At 33.9% G+C, this 18,538-nt stretch overlaps 1 protein-coding gene across 5 annotated transcripts in view; it reads left to right on the top strand.

Moving 5' to 3' along the window:
- The window catches only part of LOC125678121 (exocyst complex component 1-like), a 35,897-nt gene extending 22,227 nt beyond the window's left edge, over positions 1-13,670 (top strand). For 3 of the 5 annotated variants that reach the window (XM_048916274.2, XM_048916275.2, XM_048916273.2), the window contains exons 15-24: positions 609-664; positions 958-1,023; positions 4,769-4,873; positions 5,634-5,760; positions 5,922-6,005; positions 6,525-6,678; positions 8,733-8,753; positions 9,424-9,548; positions 10,039-10,161; positions 12,381-13,670. In XM_048916274.2, coding sequence (XP_048772231.2) covers positions 609-664; positions 958-1,023; positions 4,769-4,873; positions 5,634-5,760; positions 5,922-6,005; positions 6,525-6,678; positions 8,733-8,753; positions 9,424-9,548; positions 10,039-10,161; positions 12,381-12,605 — 1,086 coding nt within the window. In that variant the 3' untranslated portion in view covers positions 12,606-13,670. The remainder of the gene's footprint in view (positions 1-608; positions 665-957; positions 1,024-4,768; positions 4,874-5,633; positions 5,761-5,921; positions 6,006-6,524; positions 6,679-8,732; positions 8,754-9,423; positions 9,549-10,038; positions 10,162-12,380) is intronic. The other 2 variants (XM_056155653.1, XM_048916276.2) reach the window with 1 other exon arrangement.
- The last annotated feature ends 4,868 nt before the right edge of the window (positions 13,671-18,538 follow it).

Raw genomic sequence — 18,538 nt, 5'->3', positions numbered from 1 at the left:
CCATATAATTAACTGGTGGTCGCCAGATAATAAGTGGTGGCCGCCAGTAGTTAAATTAAGTGGCGGCCGCCACATAAATTAAGTGGCGGCCGCCAGTTAAATAAATATTAATTCTATACCCTGGCACCTATCGGCTTCCGTACTTTTGAACTATTGAAAAGGACACCAACAAAATTTGTGTTCCTGTCATGCATAAATGTTATTAAATGATTGACTTCGCAAAATCTTATGATGTCACAGGAGGGTGGAACTACAGTGACTGTCTATATCACTCATTCTTCATTATATGAGAAGACATAATTTACAAAATTATTTCTTTCTGAACATATTTTACACTATTTTTCTAAATGCTACAATTTAGTTTCTGAAATATAGGAAATGGCTCCTCATGTCTTCAAAGAGTCAAAAAATTTCCAGACCCTCCCCACCCCCAGCAGCCTCACACCTTCGGCACTCACAATAATTGCCCCCTACTACTTTCAAATTCACCTGTTACTTTGAAAATTAAGATGAACCCTACATGCATATAATAAATGTATTTAGCTACTCAATTTTCAAACAAGAGAAATAGTTTGTTAGACTTGTAGTACATCTTGTTGAATTATTAGGAAGAAGAATCAGACGACATCTGGAAGCCTATTCAAACTGCTGCTGCTCCATTGGAGTAAGTCACATTAAACACAGCCAATTGTAGGTTAAAGATTTCTCACCTTCACCATTCTTAAATACTTCATGCATATCATAGTTGTTACCATATCATTTCATTGTTAGAGATTTTGAATTTCATGTTACAAATGTGTATTTGCGATGTGGTACATTTAAAAGTATATGAATTTTGTGCATACAGATATGATTATACCTTTTAGAAAAAGTGCCACCCTGTCAAGGGAGCAGTTTGTTAATTACTTGAGAAACTTTATATTTCTATCAAATTTGTACAGCACATGACTATTTTAGGGAGTTCTATGAGGAAAATTTAGGTGGTGGCCTTAAGATACAGAGGCGCCGCACCAAATCCAATCTGTAAGTGGGGTCAATCCCGCCCAACCCTGCCTGCCTTCATGCTTGATTTCCACCACATGCCACATTTGTACTTATTTGCATTGCCTGGTTTTGAGTATTCTTATGTGTTTGACATTTGATCTTTTGATGTTAAGAAGAATTAATATTTATGAGACATGCATTGTCTTAGCACTTGCCACTGAGGTGAATTAACTGGAGAATAAGCTGTAAACTTAGTGATACGGAAAGTGTCGGTGTTGAGACAAGGTCATGTGATCACATTCATTTTGTTGACATGTTGGATATGGAATATTTGTTGTTTATTGGATATCTGACATGATTACCTTGAATGAAGTTGATGATGAGTTGTGATGTATATGTATGCCTGCAGGTACAAGCTGAAATACTGCAAGAGCATGTTGTATTTATTATTGTGATGTAGAGTATATTTTTAAAGTACACATTCAGTGCACAAAGATAATTTACATAACTTGTGAGTGATTTTACATGATGATGTAGTGAACATACATGTATGGTTTTTCTGTAACTATTTTTATTTTGCCATGTAGGAGGGGAAATGTGATTCATCTGTGGGTTTTGTTACAGAGATGTGCAGTTGTGGCATGTTAAGTTCATAGACTTTTGAAATATATTGTTTTGGTTACTTGAGAATCAAGCAACCAACAACGCGAAACAAGTTTCATAAGTTATTTTGGATAATGAAATAAAAAAATAGGCGAAAACACTCCTATGAATAACTTGTCTGGTAATACATATTTCTTAAAAATCAATGTAGACTATGTGTATCTGATATATACAGGACTGTTTTTTATTTTCTGTGAATCTAGCTCTTCCGAGACATCACATTTTTCAGTAAGGTTTGATACTGTTTAGAACATAGTTTTTGAAAACCTGTGTACTTAAAGATGATATCTGTGGAACAGTGCTTGTCTGTATGTGTACGCAGTGCATCAGTTTACTGAAATCATGAGTGTAATAAATTCCTTTAAATTTTCGTTAGGCTGACTTTGAAATAATAATGAATTCTAGATAAAAGAAAAATAAAATAAATTTATTTCGAAAATTAAAGACTGACACAAAGAAAAATATTCACCATTACTCTTTTCACTTCACACAAAACAAGGAATAAATGTGAATAAATAAACAAATACAATCTGCCCCACTTATATTGAAATCACTTATACTGAACTACCTGTTATATTGAAGTAAAAATAAATCCTCATTAACAGTATTTATATAGTTCAACATTGGTTATATTGAACTTTGGATATGGTGAACAATTTCCTGCATTTCATTAAATCTGGAGTAGACTGTAGCAATGAATATCTGATTCTTTTAGAGAAATATTTTGTTAATGTCACAATTCATTGAAGTGTTTTAACCCTAGAACATATCAGATATAATGAACTATGAAATAAAGTTTTAAACTGCTGATTTCAACAAAATATTCAAAGTAGTAGAATTTTAGAAAAAGTTTCAGTAGCTCAAATTTCATAAATATATATAAGATACTTTTTAATTTAGAATGCATTTTCAATATTTGCTTTTATTCACTGATAGCACCCAGAAAGACACGTTCTGGTTTCCTGCCAACTCTGGCTAATTAATCACACACTCCGTAAATAGGAACATTACTGAGACAAGTTTCTTTTATGACATCAAAGTCCTGACTGTAAGCCCTGGAATCAAGGGTCCTCATAAAGTCCGTTCTTGTATTACAAACTGTTCACCTGCCCTGCCTGTCTAATCTACTAAAAAAATACAAACAGAACATGTTTACCAGCTAGGGGTATATACATACCCGCAAAACAGTGTTCTTCCTTAATCAATGGCTACTCGTTCTATACCAGTCCTATATCTAATAGTGAACGTAGCATCCAGCGACTGATGTCGTTACAAGATTCAACCTGACCTAAATAGGTTGTGTATACACTTGCACTAAAAATAACACCCACTTGGCTCATCTGTACAATAACCTGTTCACAATAAAATCAATGCAAGAATCAGAACTTAAAACGAAAAGTAGACAAAACTAAATTAACTTCATTTCAATGAGCAATTTCCAAAAACAAGAAAAACTTACCAAAAACCAAGGTTGTCTCATATAAGATGTTCATATATACAGACTTATGCCCCCCCCCCCCCCCCCCCCCCCCCCCCCCCCCCCCCAATTTATAACTTTAATTAGATTTAAAGTGATGGAATTTATATGTCAAAGCACCACTTTCTTATGCATCTGTGTGCTGTTTTGTAACTATTTCTGTTGTGTCTATGTGTTATTTTGATTTTGGTAAATATGACAGATTCAAGCTGAACTTATTTTGCTCTCAAGCAATAATGACAGAAATTGAGTTTGACTGAGTAGATTAAATTTAGATTTAAAGTTATACTATTTGGGAAATATGTCTGTGTATATCATTCAAAACTATTTTGTGTATGGTGTTTGACATTTGATTTTGGTAAGTTTTTTGTTGTTTTCGGTAATTTCTCTTGTTTTTGGTAAATTGATGCATCCCTGTGTACAATATTACAAAACATAGAGTCCAAGAGATTACTCATGTTTCACTCATTTCATACACACATTTTTATCCAATCTCAAATTTATCTTATTCACCCATAGCAGGCAGTCTCCAATCCCTCACCATCACCCACCTTCAGATCTAGGCCATATAAATTAGAGCTAGAGTTAAATCAAACCAGACTGCATGACAAATTCTGTTTTTGGATTTTATGACACGATGAATCTGTACCATGCAATTTACCAATATGTATCAAAAGATGTCGGTCTGTTGAACTATGTATAATGTCAGACAGGTGTTATTCCCAGTGAACAAAATGCTAAATGTAAAAGTCAAATGGTACTGGAACAATGTCTTAGTCACAATTTTGTACAGTCCAGGGATGGGTTAGATCTTGGATATAACTGCACTTCAAGCTATCCACATTGCTTCTATCGCCAACACAGTGAAATGAATTATTCCTTTAATATCACAGGGGTAAATGTTAATCAGCTGTTAATTAATACCTGTAGCCTGAAACCTTTATTGAAGTTAATGCAAGTAGTAATTAATATTTTCCTATTTCAAAACTCCTGTTTCAAGTTGGTGTTTTAATGTACATGCTAATGATCTGTTCGATTCAAATCAGTGTATTCAACAATCGACAGTCAAAAAAAAGTAAACTCATGGATTTAAAGGATGTATTCATATGAATTAAATTTGAAAATATCTATGGGAACGAACTGTGACACTTCATGCTGGATACTTTAGGAAGCACAATAATGCTTCATGAAAAATACGCCAGCGTGAACCATTGATGTTCATACCCTCATGTATTTTCAAAAATGAAGTGTATGTACTTCTTATATTTACATTTTATTTTCATTTCTGTTGAAATTCCCAGCAGTTAAAATAGATGTACTATATTTAAAAAGATTCCTAAGTGCAATATTTACAACAACGATGCATTCATGAGGAAATGGCTATCACTACAATTTGTAGAGAACATTGGAAATGTAAATATTTTGATTTACATTTATAACTTATGTGAATTTCTAGATGCATGTGATATTGTCTGTAAGCAATGCATGGTGTTTAATTCAGCACTGCAGACAACCCAACATATTTGCTGCTTTCATTGTAAGAAAAGTTAAGATTATTAGAAAACATTGAAATAGGGTCATTGTAACATGATATATTCTCTATTGCTAACTAGCTATATAACTAATTGTATATATGGTTGCCAGGAGACACATGAATGAGGAAGTTCGAAGGATGATGGGAGATTTGTTTCCAAATCTGGAATCAGAGCTGGAAGCATTTGTGTCTTATGCTGATAGATTAGACGGGTTGTAAGTACTGAATCCATAGCTTCAAAGCATATTTATTAATCTCTCTCTCTCTCCCTCTCTCTCTCTCTCTCTCTCTCTCTCTCTCTATATATATATATATAAAATTAGCATATTGGTTACTATTGCAATACGCAACTTCCGAGTTGCCCAATAGTTCTTTCCCTTTGTGGAACTCTTACGCACAGTGAGATGCAAAACATACTATCGTCCACACGCGGTGGGTACAAATGCTTATCGCTGCCTTCATATATTGCGTAAAGGCCGAATATCGGACATCTTGCAACCACTCAAACTGCAGGGACACACAATATTAGTAAGTTTATTAATATTTGATAATAAAATAGCTCAAACAAAAATTGATAATCACAATTTTTCTTTGATTAAAATATCACTCGTGCAGAGGAGGAAGTAAAAAATAATTTCATATTTAATTTAATAGCCTAATTCAAACAAATCTTGTTCCTGATATGGTCATTTAAATGTATACCAACGGCTGATATAAACAAAATTTACACTTTCATTACTTTTATCCATATTTACATAGCTAGCCTATAGTATATGTATTCATCTTGTACCCACCCAAGCGTTCAACAGAACACTGAACATACCTCCATCACAGAAGAGCTGATATCTCGGAAGTTGCGTATTATGTTTTCTGATGAAATCAGGTGAATGTTCTGCAGTATTTGTAAAGATATGAAAATCTTTAGATTTAGAAGAAGAAATGACCGTTGTATTGATGTTCATCTGTTGTCTTTAGTAACTCCATGTACATGCTGGTGAGGATGAGTCAACATGTGAACAAATCCCAAGACACAGGATCCTTCCTCAGTGTTATGTTTGCCAGCTGTCTGGTCAAGATCAAGAGAAACTTCGACAAGTTCATAGTAAATATGTGGACTCGATATACTTATTCAACATGTCAAATCCTGGATGTAACCATTTGCATGAGACTTCGCAGTGTTAAAGGGACCATCAAATACTTTACAGATTAAATTTCTAAGTGATTTCAGAGAGAATAAATGGTATTAAAAATTGTCGATTTCAGTCAAACCAGATAAAAGCCATTCAAGACTTTAAAGTTTCCAAGAAGAGTAGATGTGGGATTATAGCATTTGTTCATAACTTTGAGGTAACAGCAAACATTGTACTCTGAAGGTTAGCAGAGCAAGCAGAGATGCCTGTATATTGTAAACCAATGGTTAATTCTGTAGATTCCTTTCATAACATGAATACTTGATTCTTATGTAACACAAATACTTGATTCTTACGTAACATAAATACTTGACTCTTTCATAACACAAGAACTTGATTCTTACATAACATGAGAACTTGATTCTTACGTAACATGAGAACTTGATTTGGTGAAGCTAGCACAACATGATCTCAGTTGTTTTTGTTCCATAATGCAACAGACAATAGATAATTCATTAAATCGAGTGTTTGATTATCACCAACTGGGTTCCATCGGTGATTTGTAGTGTGTTAAATGAAGGATTAGTATTGCAATTGACTGATAAAGAAGAAGTTGATATTTCCATGAAATAAGTTTACAATACAAACAAAGAACTTTTGCCCACAACAAAAAGTTTAAAAAGTAAACATTTTCATCCTTGATATTCAGTTTGATATTTTTTCTCCTTACCATTAGGATTTTGCCAATCAAGCTGAAAGTATCTTCAAGTTGTCAGACAGACATACACACCTAGACAAGTCGTACAAAACTCTGGTAGTTGTCATCTACGAACAAATAGCTAGGGTAGCCAATGAGAGCCAGAAAACTCCAAAAGATGTCGTCATGATGGGTATGTATAACATCAATGTCCTGTAATGAACATACAGTAAGAATTGTCCAATATGGATGTTCTGCAATCTGAAATGTTATATAAACTATGCATGTTTGTCCGCATCAAACTTTGAATTCTACTGTAGAAACTATCCTATATCATATTCCTAGTAGTGTATCAGCCCTGATACACCTATCTTGGCTAGGGTGAGAAAGATTTCCAAAATAATCACTCAGCGATACGAATTCCAAGATTTAGGGTGAGAAAGCTGCAAGGAGGTAGGGCTGTCTCGCCCTAAGGGCTGAGATATATAGAATATCACACTCTAATGTTGATCTCGGACCTGGGATTGGGAAGACATTTTAGGTTCCTTTTCTGCAATTGCAGCTGTCTCACCCTAGCCAAGATAGGTGTATCAGGGCTGATACACTACTAGGTATATGATATATCTCTGTCTTGACCCGTTGTCAAGGGGCTGTCTTGCCCTCAAATTTCAAATGGCTATTTCTTCTTTAATCTTTTGAAATCTAACAAAACTACATGTTACACACAATTTTTTTTCAAGTATATTTTCTTCCACGACAAAATTTAATTCAAGCAGAAAAATTAAATAAAAGGGTTTTCAAAAAGAGCGCTAAATTGTAGCGAGTATCTAAGCAAAGGGGGGTAACCCAAGTAACAATTGTTTATATTTAGACCAATAACACGTTTTAACTTTAAAATTTTGAAAACAATCAACGTTCTTGGCGATAGAAAACAGTAGGAAAATTATGAAGGGTAATACTGAAGTATTTTCAGAAATTCCCAGCCCTAATGGAGATCAAAATGTGAATTACGGCAATTTTGATGTAGAAAACCGCTATAAAACGATTTCTGAAATCTAAAATCCTGAGGACTTGGCAATAAAACGAGAAAAGTAGAACCAATATCTTCCGACGTATTTCAACGACTTATAGATGCTAAACAGATGGGAAACGGTAAAAAACTTACTTCAGTATAAGATAACATTCCCAAAGCAAAAAAATAGCAGCATCAGATCTGTGAACATTCCAGTTCATACAATGACGCCACGTAAACAAAGTTCCACAACTCTTACAAATATATGAAATAATGAAAACGGGTGAGTTTGGTCAATTATCCGAAAAAATAAATAAAAATAATTCACACTTATTTCCAATTTTAGTATTAATTAGCAAACCCCCAAGAGCTGCTTAATAGTATTTACATATACATGTATATGAACAACACAACGATAATTGTGACGAGTTTTTCAGCCAAGCAGTTCAGTTTAATTGAAATGTCCACAGATTACGGACCACAGGAGGGGATGTCCATAATTAAGCATCCAGTTATCGTGACCAGCAATGGAACACAACGACAAAACCCAGACTTTAGCATGTTTCACAATGCCAACAGTGCTGGAAACATAACCATTAATGTAAATCCACTGAAGGAATGAAATAGTCAAATATCATTGCCATTTGTACAGTATATTCATGTTTGGATCAACCATCTCCCCCCTTAAAAAGTTTTTTTTGTTGTGTTTTTGGTATATGATATAAACAATATCACACTCTAATGTTGATCTCGGACCTGGGATTGCCCCTTGAGTGATCTAGGGCTCAGGCCGAGATCAACTCTCGGGGCCAATCCCAGGCCCGAGATCAACATTAGAGTGTAATATTCTATATGTCTTTCAGATGTTGTTTAACCAGAACATTTTTGCTGGTTTAAATCATGTCTGGATTAAACAAGTTTCAGTGTAGTAAATGTAGGTTTTTTTTGGGGGGATAAGTCAGAATGTGGTGTATTATAGTAAACAGGGAAATTTTTGTCTTGTATTATATATTTCCACCCATACTCATTGGAAAGTTGATTTCTTCCAGCTATAAGTCCTTTTTTGCTACTTTAAGATAATGAATGAATTCATATAAATTTACTCCATTTCAAATTAACTCACTTAGGATAAGGGGAAATGAGCAAAAATGAAATGGTGCTTACTTTACCCTTTATATTAAGTTTTACTTGAGTTATCTGCAATTTAAAATTCATATATTTTTTTTCATTTTCAGAAAATTTCCATCATATGTATTGTAAGTATATACTCTGAAGATGGAAGAGAATAAGACATTTAAACTAATACATGTAATATTCAAAATTAAAGTAATTTAAAACTTTATTATGCCCCTGTAATCGGAGATTTGTGGAGAGATAGTTTTTGGTCTGTCTGTGTGTCTGTTAGCTGCAGATCTGTAGCTCTCTGGGAAATATTTTGACAGTCTGTTAGTCTGTATGTCCACAAAAACCATCTTTTGAATGACTAGTGCCAGGACTTTTATATCTCGCACTCATAACAAGACCTTCTGTTTGGTACCAAACTTTTCAACCTCATGACCTTGGAGTTGACTCACTTTTGAAAAACTTATTTTGGCCATAACTTTTGATAAGTGAAATAACTTTCTTATTTCACATGTGTATTCCTTGTGACAAGACCTTTCTTTGGGTACTACCAGAATTACTTTGCTGCCATATGGAGGTGTCTGTGTTTCACAAACACTTCTTGTTTATTAGAGAGAGAAAATCATAATTTTACATGTATGATAATTTGTCACTTACATAGAACCTACAATGTAATGAAATGCATTTTGATTACAAAATTTCCTTTGTCCATGCACAACTATACTAGTTTGCTCCTTTTAGGAGAGTGAATTTAACTTGTATGCAACATAAAACAAGTTTTAATGTTACAACATTCATTTGTAGCAACCTTGTCCAGCCTTAAAATTCCATGCCTGGAGTCTGATAGGAAAGAGGCCAAGCAGATCTATCAAGACAACTTAACTAGTTACACATTGAATCTGCTTGGTAGACCTTTGGAAAAACTGCATGTAAGCTTAAGATTAGATATAAGCCTCTGCGATATTTGTTTGTCTGTTGCTTTTACAGAACAGGAACTTCATATATAGTGAACTAAAAGTTCAAGGTCACAAATTCATCTGGCCTGGAGGTTATAAAACTTTTACTGTACTCATACTCAAACTCAGCCATGTTTGTTTTGAGTATAAGTCTGAGCAAACTCCAAAGTATACTAGAAAAATGTTGAGCATGTACTCCATTTGAGTGTGAGAATGATGTTATAAAAGTTTAATAACCTTCACTGTTGAGTATGAGTATGATTTAGAGCACGGAGTTTGAGTATGAAACATGCTCAAAAAGTTTTATAACCTCCAGGCCAGAAAGTCATAGACAAGGGCATAGTGTTTTGCAAACATATTTTGAAAACTTTGATTAATATATATCTTTCACTGTGAAAATGATAGTCATAATTATATGGAAATTGTTTGGTCTTTAATCTACACACCTTTATACACATTTTAGGTGTTTTTTGAGGGTGTTCAGAACCGTGTTGCCACAGGTGTAAAGCCAGAGGAGGTTGGATTTCAGCTAGCATTCAGCAAACAGGAACTGAGAAAGGTCATCAAAGAATACCCAGTCAAAGAGGTAAGGCTAGCGGATACTTAATGCCCAGTCAAAGAGGTAAGGCTAGCGGATACTTAATACCCAGTCAAAGAGGTAAGGCTAGTGGGTACTTACAGTGAATTACAAAAGACCGGTTGAGCTTTCAATTGCCTTCTGGATTGATCAATATACTTTACCATTTGGTCAGCAAAGTATCACATTTGGTCTGAATTTAGGTCACAAAGTTACTCAGGTATGACAAAGAATTGACAACTTTTTTTTTCTCATTGTGAGTGACAACCTCATCCAGTTTTACTGATTATTTCAAGAAAAGAATTTTTCTCATTGTATAGGTCAATAATTTCTTTGTTTCTTAAAAAAAATTCCCTTTCCAATAAATCTCCCCATCTTATTTTTTCATGGTTTTAAGCTGAATAGGTGTTGTAAAATTCCCAAAGAAATACACTGCTAGGTAGATGTGCACTAACCAACCCTAAAGACTATAAATAGAATAACTAAACAATAGAAGACTGAACCTGAATGGTTTAGCTAGAATAACAGGAATTCTGTTGGTCAGAAACAGTAACAATAGAAGAGTATTCTGGAAGTTTTCTTTGTGTGATATGAATCATGGACTGACCTCAAATATAGATTGACAAACAGATGAATGGTACATGTGGACACTTTGTGAGATGTCTATGAACATTTTTAAAGTGAAATTGATTAGAGTTTAGTAAAGTTCAATTTAATAAATAATTAAAAAAAATTATATGAGAGAGAGAGAGAGAGAGAGAGAGAGAGAGAGAGAGAGAGAGAACACCTTTTTTTTACTTGAACATGTTAAAGTAATCAAATGTAAATTTGAGAGAGAAATATAATCAAATTTGATTTTATTGATATTCACTTTTAAAAAAAACCCCTAGGGAAATTGCTGCAAAAGACACTGAAATCAACTCAGATTTACCTGTAAAAGCAATCTACACTTGAGTAACTTTGTGACCTAAATTCATACCAAATGTGATTCTTGGCTGACCAAATTGTAAAGTATATTGAACAATCCAGCAGGCAATAGAAAACTCAACCGGTCTTTTGTAATTTGCTGTAATACCCATGCAAAGAAGTAAGGCTAGCGGGTACTTGAAACATCGAAAGTTACATTCACAGGAAACGTCAAATATTACATTCACAGGAAACATCAAATATTACATTCACAGGTAACATCAAATATTACATTTACAGGAAACATCAAATATTACATTCACAGGTAACATAAAATTTTACATTCACAGGTAACATCAAATATTACATTCACAGGAAACATCAAATATTACATTCACAGGTAACATCAAATATTACATTTACAGGAAACAACAAATATTACATTCACATGAAACATCAAATATTACATTTACAGGAAACAACAAATATTACATTCACAGGAAACATCAAATATTACATTCAGAAGAAACATCAAATATTACATTCACAAGAAACATGAAATATTACTTTCACAGGAAACATCAAATATTACATTCACAGAAAGCACTGAAGATCTCATTCACAGAAAACAATGAAGATCTCATTCACAGGAAACATTGAAGATCTCATTCACAGAAAACACTGAAGATCTCATTCACAGGAAGCACTGAAGGTCTCATTCTCAGAAAGCACCGAAGATCTCATTCACAGGAAACACTGAAGATCTCATTCACAAAAAACAGTGAAGATCTCATTCACAGGAAACATTGAAGATCTCATTCACAGGAAGCACTGAAGATCTCATTCACCAAAAACATTGAAGATCTCATTCACAGGAAACACTGAAGATCTCATTTACAGGAAGCACTGAAGATCTCATTCACAAAAAAAAATTGAAGATCTCATTCACAGGAAACATTGAACATTGCATTTATCAAAGTTCATATTAACATGAAATATTGAATGTAGCATTCAGAGGAAACACTGAACGCTACATTGAAAGAAAACATTGAAATTCATATTCACAAGAGAGTCACATGGAGGGCCATATTTACAAAGTAATGTTGACAGACCATGATGAATTGCCTTTGATATGTACTTGCACATGTACATATTGGAGGCATCATTTCTAGATGTTTCAAGTCTCATTAATGGAGGGTGTTCTGTATTTTAAACTTGTCAAAGGAGGTCTGTAAGTTAATTGATTATAATTGCAGAATGACTGAGAAATGCTTGAAAATTGGATTTATGATGCGAAACTTTTATGTCACAATGTATTACAGGTAAAGAAAGGTTTGGATGGAATTTATAAGAAAACCCACAAAGATCTGTGTGAAGAAGAGAACCTGTTACAGGTGGTGTGGTTCTCCATGCAGGATGAATTCATCAAACAAATCAAACATTATGAGGATCTGATTAATCAATGTTACCCAGACTCTGGAATCACTCTGGAATTCAAGGTGGAAGAGGTGCTGTCATTTTTCTCAGAAATTGCCCAGAATCATTGATCAAGTGTTTGTGACAAGCACTGTGTAGGATGACCAACATGGCAAATAACGTCCTATGTGACTTATGTAACATGATAACGTCCTATGTGACTTATGTAACATGATGTGAAACTCGGAGCATCCACTGGTTACTGGGTGTATTTCTAAACATGCCGTCGGACCTGATACAATTCATATTGGGTTACGCATGGTCACAGACAGTCACTCACCATGCGAATTATCACATTAAGAGGAGATAAATGCGGCATTTTAGGATCATTGTGTGCTTTTGCTTCAATGGGATATAACTATGTTGCCTTTAGTTTCTGATTCAGTTTCATCAAGAGTCTGCACTATTCATTAATAGCAGCATTTCATTTGTAGTAAAGAAAATGCAAGTTGGGATTTTTTCTTCTGTGTATAAATGTAAAAAACAACCCTGAAGTTTGATGCAAGATTTTAAAAATTCGCCAAATGTATTTGATTGAAACTCATGAAATGGGTGTATTTGTGATGATTTCAGAATAGGGGCTACTTTATATCAGAAGACGGTCAAGTTCTCTGAAGATGAGATTTTGTTGTAGATTCTGTCACTCCCCCAGTGACTTTCAATTTTCACAGACTATATATTTTATTATTTGTAGCAATAGGATTATTATCCTAATGTTTGATCTATGGAGGTAACAATATTTTATTCAGAATTTAAAAAAGCAGTTGTCATAAAAATGACAGAATGCTTCATACCCTTTTGTTATGGGCATATAGAAAGCACTTTGAAACAATTGTAAATGTCACTGCAAACTATGTCCATGTACCACTCATCAACCACTCCCTCCTCCCCCTCAAAGGAAAAGAAATAGTAAAAAACCACTTTAGAAAATGCTATAAATAATTTATTTTTTTTTTGTAAAAAAATTATATATTTGTCAAAGCTGTGATGAAAATTACATTCTGTTGTTTGATTTTTTATGATGATGTTATCTAATTTGTGCATGGATTTTTAGAAAGTGCAATAATCAGTGAAGTATATTAGTAAGGAATATGCTTTCTTTTTTAACAATATTGAAAATAAAATGAATTGTTTTCTCTACTCTTTAATATATTAAATATTGAGAAAATAATAAGCTTAAAGAGTTAGGGGGCATTTGAGCCCCATATTTACCAACAATTCAAGGGGCTTCCGTGGCCGAGTGGTTAGAGCATCGCGCTCAAAATCACACGGCCTCTCACCTCTGGTCGGCATGGGTTCGAATCCCACTCAAGCTGGTATTAAAGTGAGAAAGTTTCCCAGTTTACCTCCGGAAGGTTAGTGGTCTCTTTCCAGGTACATTGCATCTGGGATCTCTCTTCCACCAATAAAAACTGGGCGCCACCAGATAACTGAAAAATTGTTGAGTGTGGCAGAAAACAGCAAAACAACCAACAATTCAAATCAATATTCCAGATGGTTGCTATGTATTACTCAATGAAATCTAGAACACGCATGTTCCTGGTAATTTTCATGTAGTTTTGTCTGATTATGATGTCACTAGGATGTAGTGTCCTATTTCCCCAGTTTTAATCATGAAGTGCAGTTTCTCAACATGTTTTTGACATTTTAGCAGTGACCTCATGCAAATAATATAAAGAAACTTTCAAAGTCTGTTCATTCATACATTGGTTTTGTAGTTTTACATGTATGTTATTACATCTAAATCTTACGTAATCATGATGCCAAATCATGTGACTTTGGCATGAGCTATTACCTGGAAAAATGACGACGAAAGTCAACTCAAGGGAAAATTCGAACAAATAAGTAACACCTTTATCAATAATGAATTGTCACATAGCTTATATCAACATTCGAAGGATTTTCTCAGGAACAAATCTACACTAAAATGTTAGTTCTGTGTGCGATAGAAACAGAGTACATTGTCACAGTTTTTTTGGTGGTTGGAAAGTTTTTGACCGAGAACAAAAAACTGTTAAGGGAAGTTGATACACTTCTTGATATCAAATGAATACAATTTGGTTATCACTCATTCAAGGGGAAAATTCATGTCCGTCACATCACTGTAGAAATATTCGTTTTTGTAAATTAGCCACGAGTTTTGCATTATACATGATATAATATAGATGAGATTTAGTATCAATAAATCCATCAAAATGTTGTATATCATAAGGTATTTAAAGAAAGATTTCAGCACTCTTTCAAGAAGCTTACGTTTATGTATCATTTTTTTTTTTAAAGTCTTTGATAACAATAAGATGATGCCGACTTTTAGTAACCCAAGTCGTCTGCTATGATTGTGTCTCCCCTCTTCCAGGGGAAGACATTGCTTTTATACTTTCTTTCTGCTGTCACAAAATCTTGTGCACGCTTCTCCTCCTATATGGCATAATGGATAGACTTGAAACTTTGCATATTACTTCATTGCCATTTGAAGATGTACATATTGTCGAGACAGGAAGATCCAATTGTTATCCTTAAAGTTATAGTGGATCTAAAAGGCGTGGATGATGTAAAATAGCTTGTGAACATTTCTCCTATACGGCTTATCGGATAGCCTTGAACTTTTGTACAATACTTCATTATCATTTTAATGATATTCACATTGCTCTGACCCAGGGATCAAATATTTCCCTACGATTTACAGTGGATCAAAGAGAAGTGTTCTATGGCTTTTTTTTCGAATTCCCTTTCTTACTGGTACTTCACCTTAACAGTAATTATTTTTGTATCATATATAACAACAACATTGCTCACATTGATGTTGAATCTTTTCTCCATCTTTTCCCTCAATGTACAAAGTGTAGTCCATAATGTATATGTTCCTGCTCATGCTTTCTCCTCCATACCATGCAGTACATTAAGGGGAGAAGGTTTCATTTGGAGCACTTCCAATTTGGGGAGCTGGGAAGACATTTGTTTTTTGACAAAAATAAAGTATATTTTGCTTTGATATACTGATGATATATACATGGAGGAAATCAAAATTTCTTGTATGTGTTTCATACAAATTCTTTGCATGATAACTGGGTTATACTTAATTTTAATCTTTACAATTTACACAAACCATTCCTATGAAATTAATTCATGTTTAGAAAGTGATGAAGAAATTGAATTTTGAATTTTTTTCTGTAGTTAATATAAAATTGAATTGTCAGTCATCGACTTTATTGTTGCATTGGCAAAACTCGGAAGTGCAAGCAAGATGTACATCAATTTTCTCATAATCAGTTAATACGTATGAAGATGCATGTACATGTATATCATAGAATAATGACTGCGGCATTTCTTTGATGTAATTTTTATGCGGGACGAATTATGTTATGGCACTGCATGTCCGTGTGTCTGGCTGGCTGTCTGTCCAATGTCATGTTTTCAGGACTTTTTTTCCGTAACAGATGCATGTACAATTTTGAAATTTGGTCACAATTTCTTCCTCAAGAAGTGTAAGAGTGAGTTTGCATTTCAGCTGGATTGGTCTGTCCTTGACCTACTTTAGGGCTATAAGGAGGTCAAACAGTTTTCCCGAAAAAATTTTCATTACAGATACAGATATTGCTCTGAAATTTACACATAAGCTTCTTCTCAGAGGAATACAAGTTTAGTTTGCATTTCAGCTGGATTGGCCCATCCATCCGTCCGTGACCGACATTAGGACTAAAAGTATGTCAAACAGTTTTCTGGGCTTTTTTATTTGATCAGGATGAATTTTCATTGTTAAACAAAAATAAAAAAAAAAAGAAGCAGATATATTTCTATCTGAGATATATTGAAATGATATATTTAATGAGATTATCAGGTTTGATGAACAATTTTAAAAGAATTCTATCTGGAACAAATGTTGGAAAACTATACATAAAGCATGAATTGACTTTCGGACTGCCGAAAAATAAAATCCATTACTTATTGTATTAATGCTTTCTTTGTTGTTTCATCGGTAAAGTTAAAGGTAGCTAGCATTACAGAAAAAATACATAAGCGGAACAACCAATGCACCCTTTGACCTTGATGGTGCTCCATATTTGGTAATGATTACACAGACCGGTGGGACCAGAAAACCGGATCGAACTAGTTTGCAACAAACGCGCATTAATTCATTGTTGTAGATGAAAGCAATGTCAATTTCGAAAGAAATATAAGAGAAAAAATTCAGTGAATGTAAATATTATGAGATAATATATTAAATTTTATACAGAGGTAAAATTGCAACATATGTTTAACATATGTTTGGATATTCATATGTTGAATATATGTTCAACATATGTTGCAATTTTACCTGTGTAGTACATGTAATATACTGAAAGTGAAGCAAACAGTAATCCAAAGTATGGTCATATCTAACGTAGCGAGTACAATTGTGGAGACAAAAAATAATGTTATCAACAAGAGAGTAAGACTATTTGTTGATCATGCATGAAAATTTTAAAGGACACATCGCATGTTTTTAAACTTTTTAAGTTTTTCAGCAAAATTAATTCATTTCATGCCTAAAACTACTTTACATGTGTTTTAGATGAAACAGTTTGCGTAGTTTTCGAGTTTGAAAGCGATGAAATTCAAATCTTGCGATATGCATATTTTCTTCGATATTTTACGCGCCATTATCTGTGACGTCATATGCGACCTCGAGCGAGAATATTTGAAAACAGTTGATAGCCATTTCATAAACAGATTAGATTTAATTGACAAACAAACAATTATCACATTAACAGCTTGTAAATAACACTGCATTAGGGTGTTTTGTGCCGTTTAAGGGTGTACTTGCTGTCAGTAGAGAGGATTTGGACTGTGTTTTTTCCAATTTTTGAAGGAAGGTATGAGGGACAAGACGTGAATATTTTTTGTCGGCACAACGACTTTGCCGTAAAACCCCCCAGTAGAATTTGTCCCTGTACTTTTTCAAACAAGCACTTGGACAAAGACGTAGATAAACTGCGAGAAAATGGTTCTATCGAAGCTACACACTGTTACATATTGGCCTACGGCATATGCTTTCCGTTCTGCTCTCGAATCCAATACACACTCGCACCAACTGACCTTCACCTTGTAACAACATATAGGCAGAACTTTGCTAGCAGTGTCTACCAACTGGTAGTTTTAAAAAAGAAATTTTAAGATAAAAGATATTTGAACTTTCAATTATAAATAATAAAATATAATATTTCCCGATTTTGAATTGAATTATAATGCTTTCATTTTTTTAAGGAACGCATACGTGTAAAACAACAACAGCACGCCGCGCTCCCACTTCCTAAGTAACAACGTGTTGATAACAAAAAAATAATGATTAGGCCTAATAAGATTGTTTTGATAAAATAATTTAAAAGTATTGTGATTTTCACAATAAGTTTGATCATTATGATTATTTTCGAAATGCACCCGTGACAGTAGGCCTAGTTGTCATAATCGTATCATAATTTATAGCCTATCTAACTTCTCCAAAAATAAATTTAATAATAATTGCACTGTTTATTTAAGAAAAGCAACAACGCTAATTACAGTTGTTTACAGAAATGGCATTACCAAATTGTGTTTAGACAGTGATCCCAGGTAAACATTATTTACTCGCAAATTTATGCAGATTTCATACTCGCTTTTCTCGCTACATTTGGGTCGCTATTTGTATACACTGGTGGCTAAAAGATATAAGACTCGGGGAATTTGTCGACATCGAAATAAATGTTATCCGTGGTAAATAAATTAGGCCCCTAAAACCCGAGTTTTTAAAAAATATCTAACACTACTTTTACAACAAGTTGATCGACGAAGGTCGCATATGACGTCACTGTACCACGTGACTACCTATCTAATTAACTAGGCTTTTTGAAATCGGGGCTTAGATTTAAGTCCGTATTGTGGCTAATTATCGCAATACTTCAGCGAACGAACTATTACAATTAATTTCTATAAGCATAAGGAAGACAAAATGCATATAATTCTGTATACTTTGAAAACACGAGATGTG

Source organism: Ostrea edulis, chromosome 2, assembly GCF_947568905.1.
Source record: "Ostrea edulis chromosome 2, xbOstEdul1.1, whole genome shotgun sequence".
NCBI lineage: Eukaryota > Metazoa > Mollusca > Bivalvia > Ostreida > Ostreidae > Ostrea > Ostrea edulis.
The sequence above is the reverse complement of the archived record's forward strand: the minus strand, read 5'-3'. Positions and strand labels throughout refer to the sequence as shown.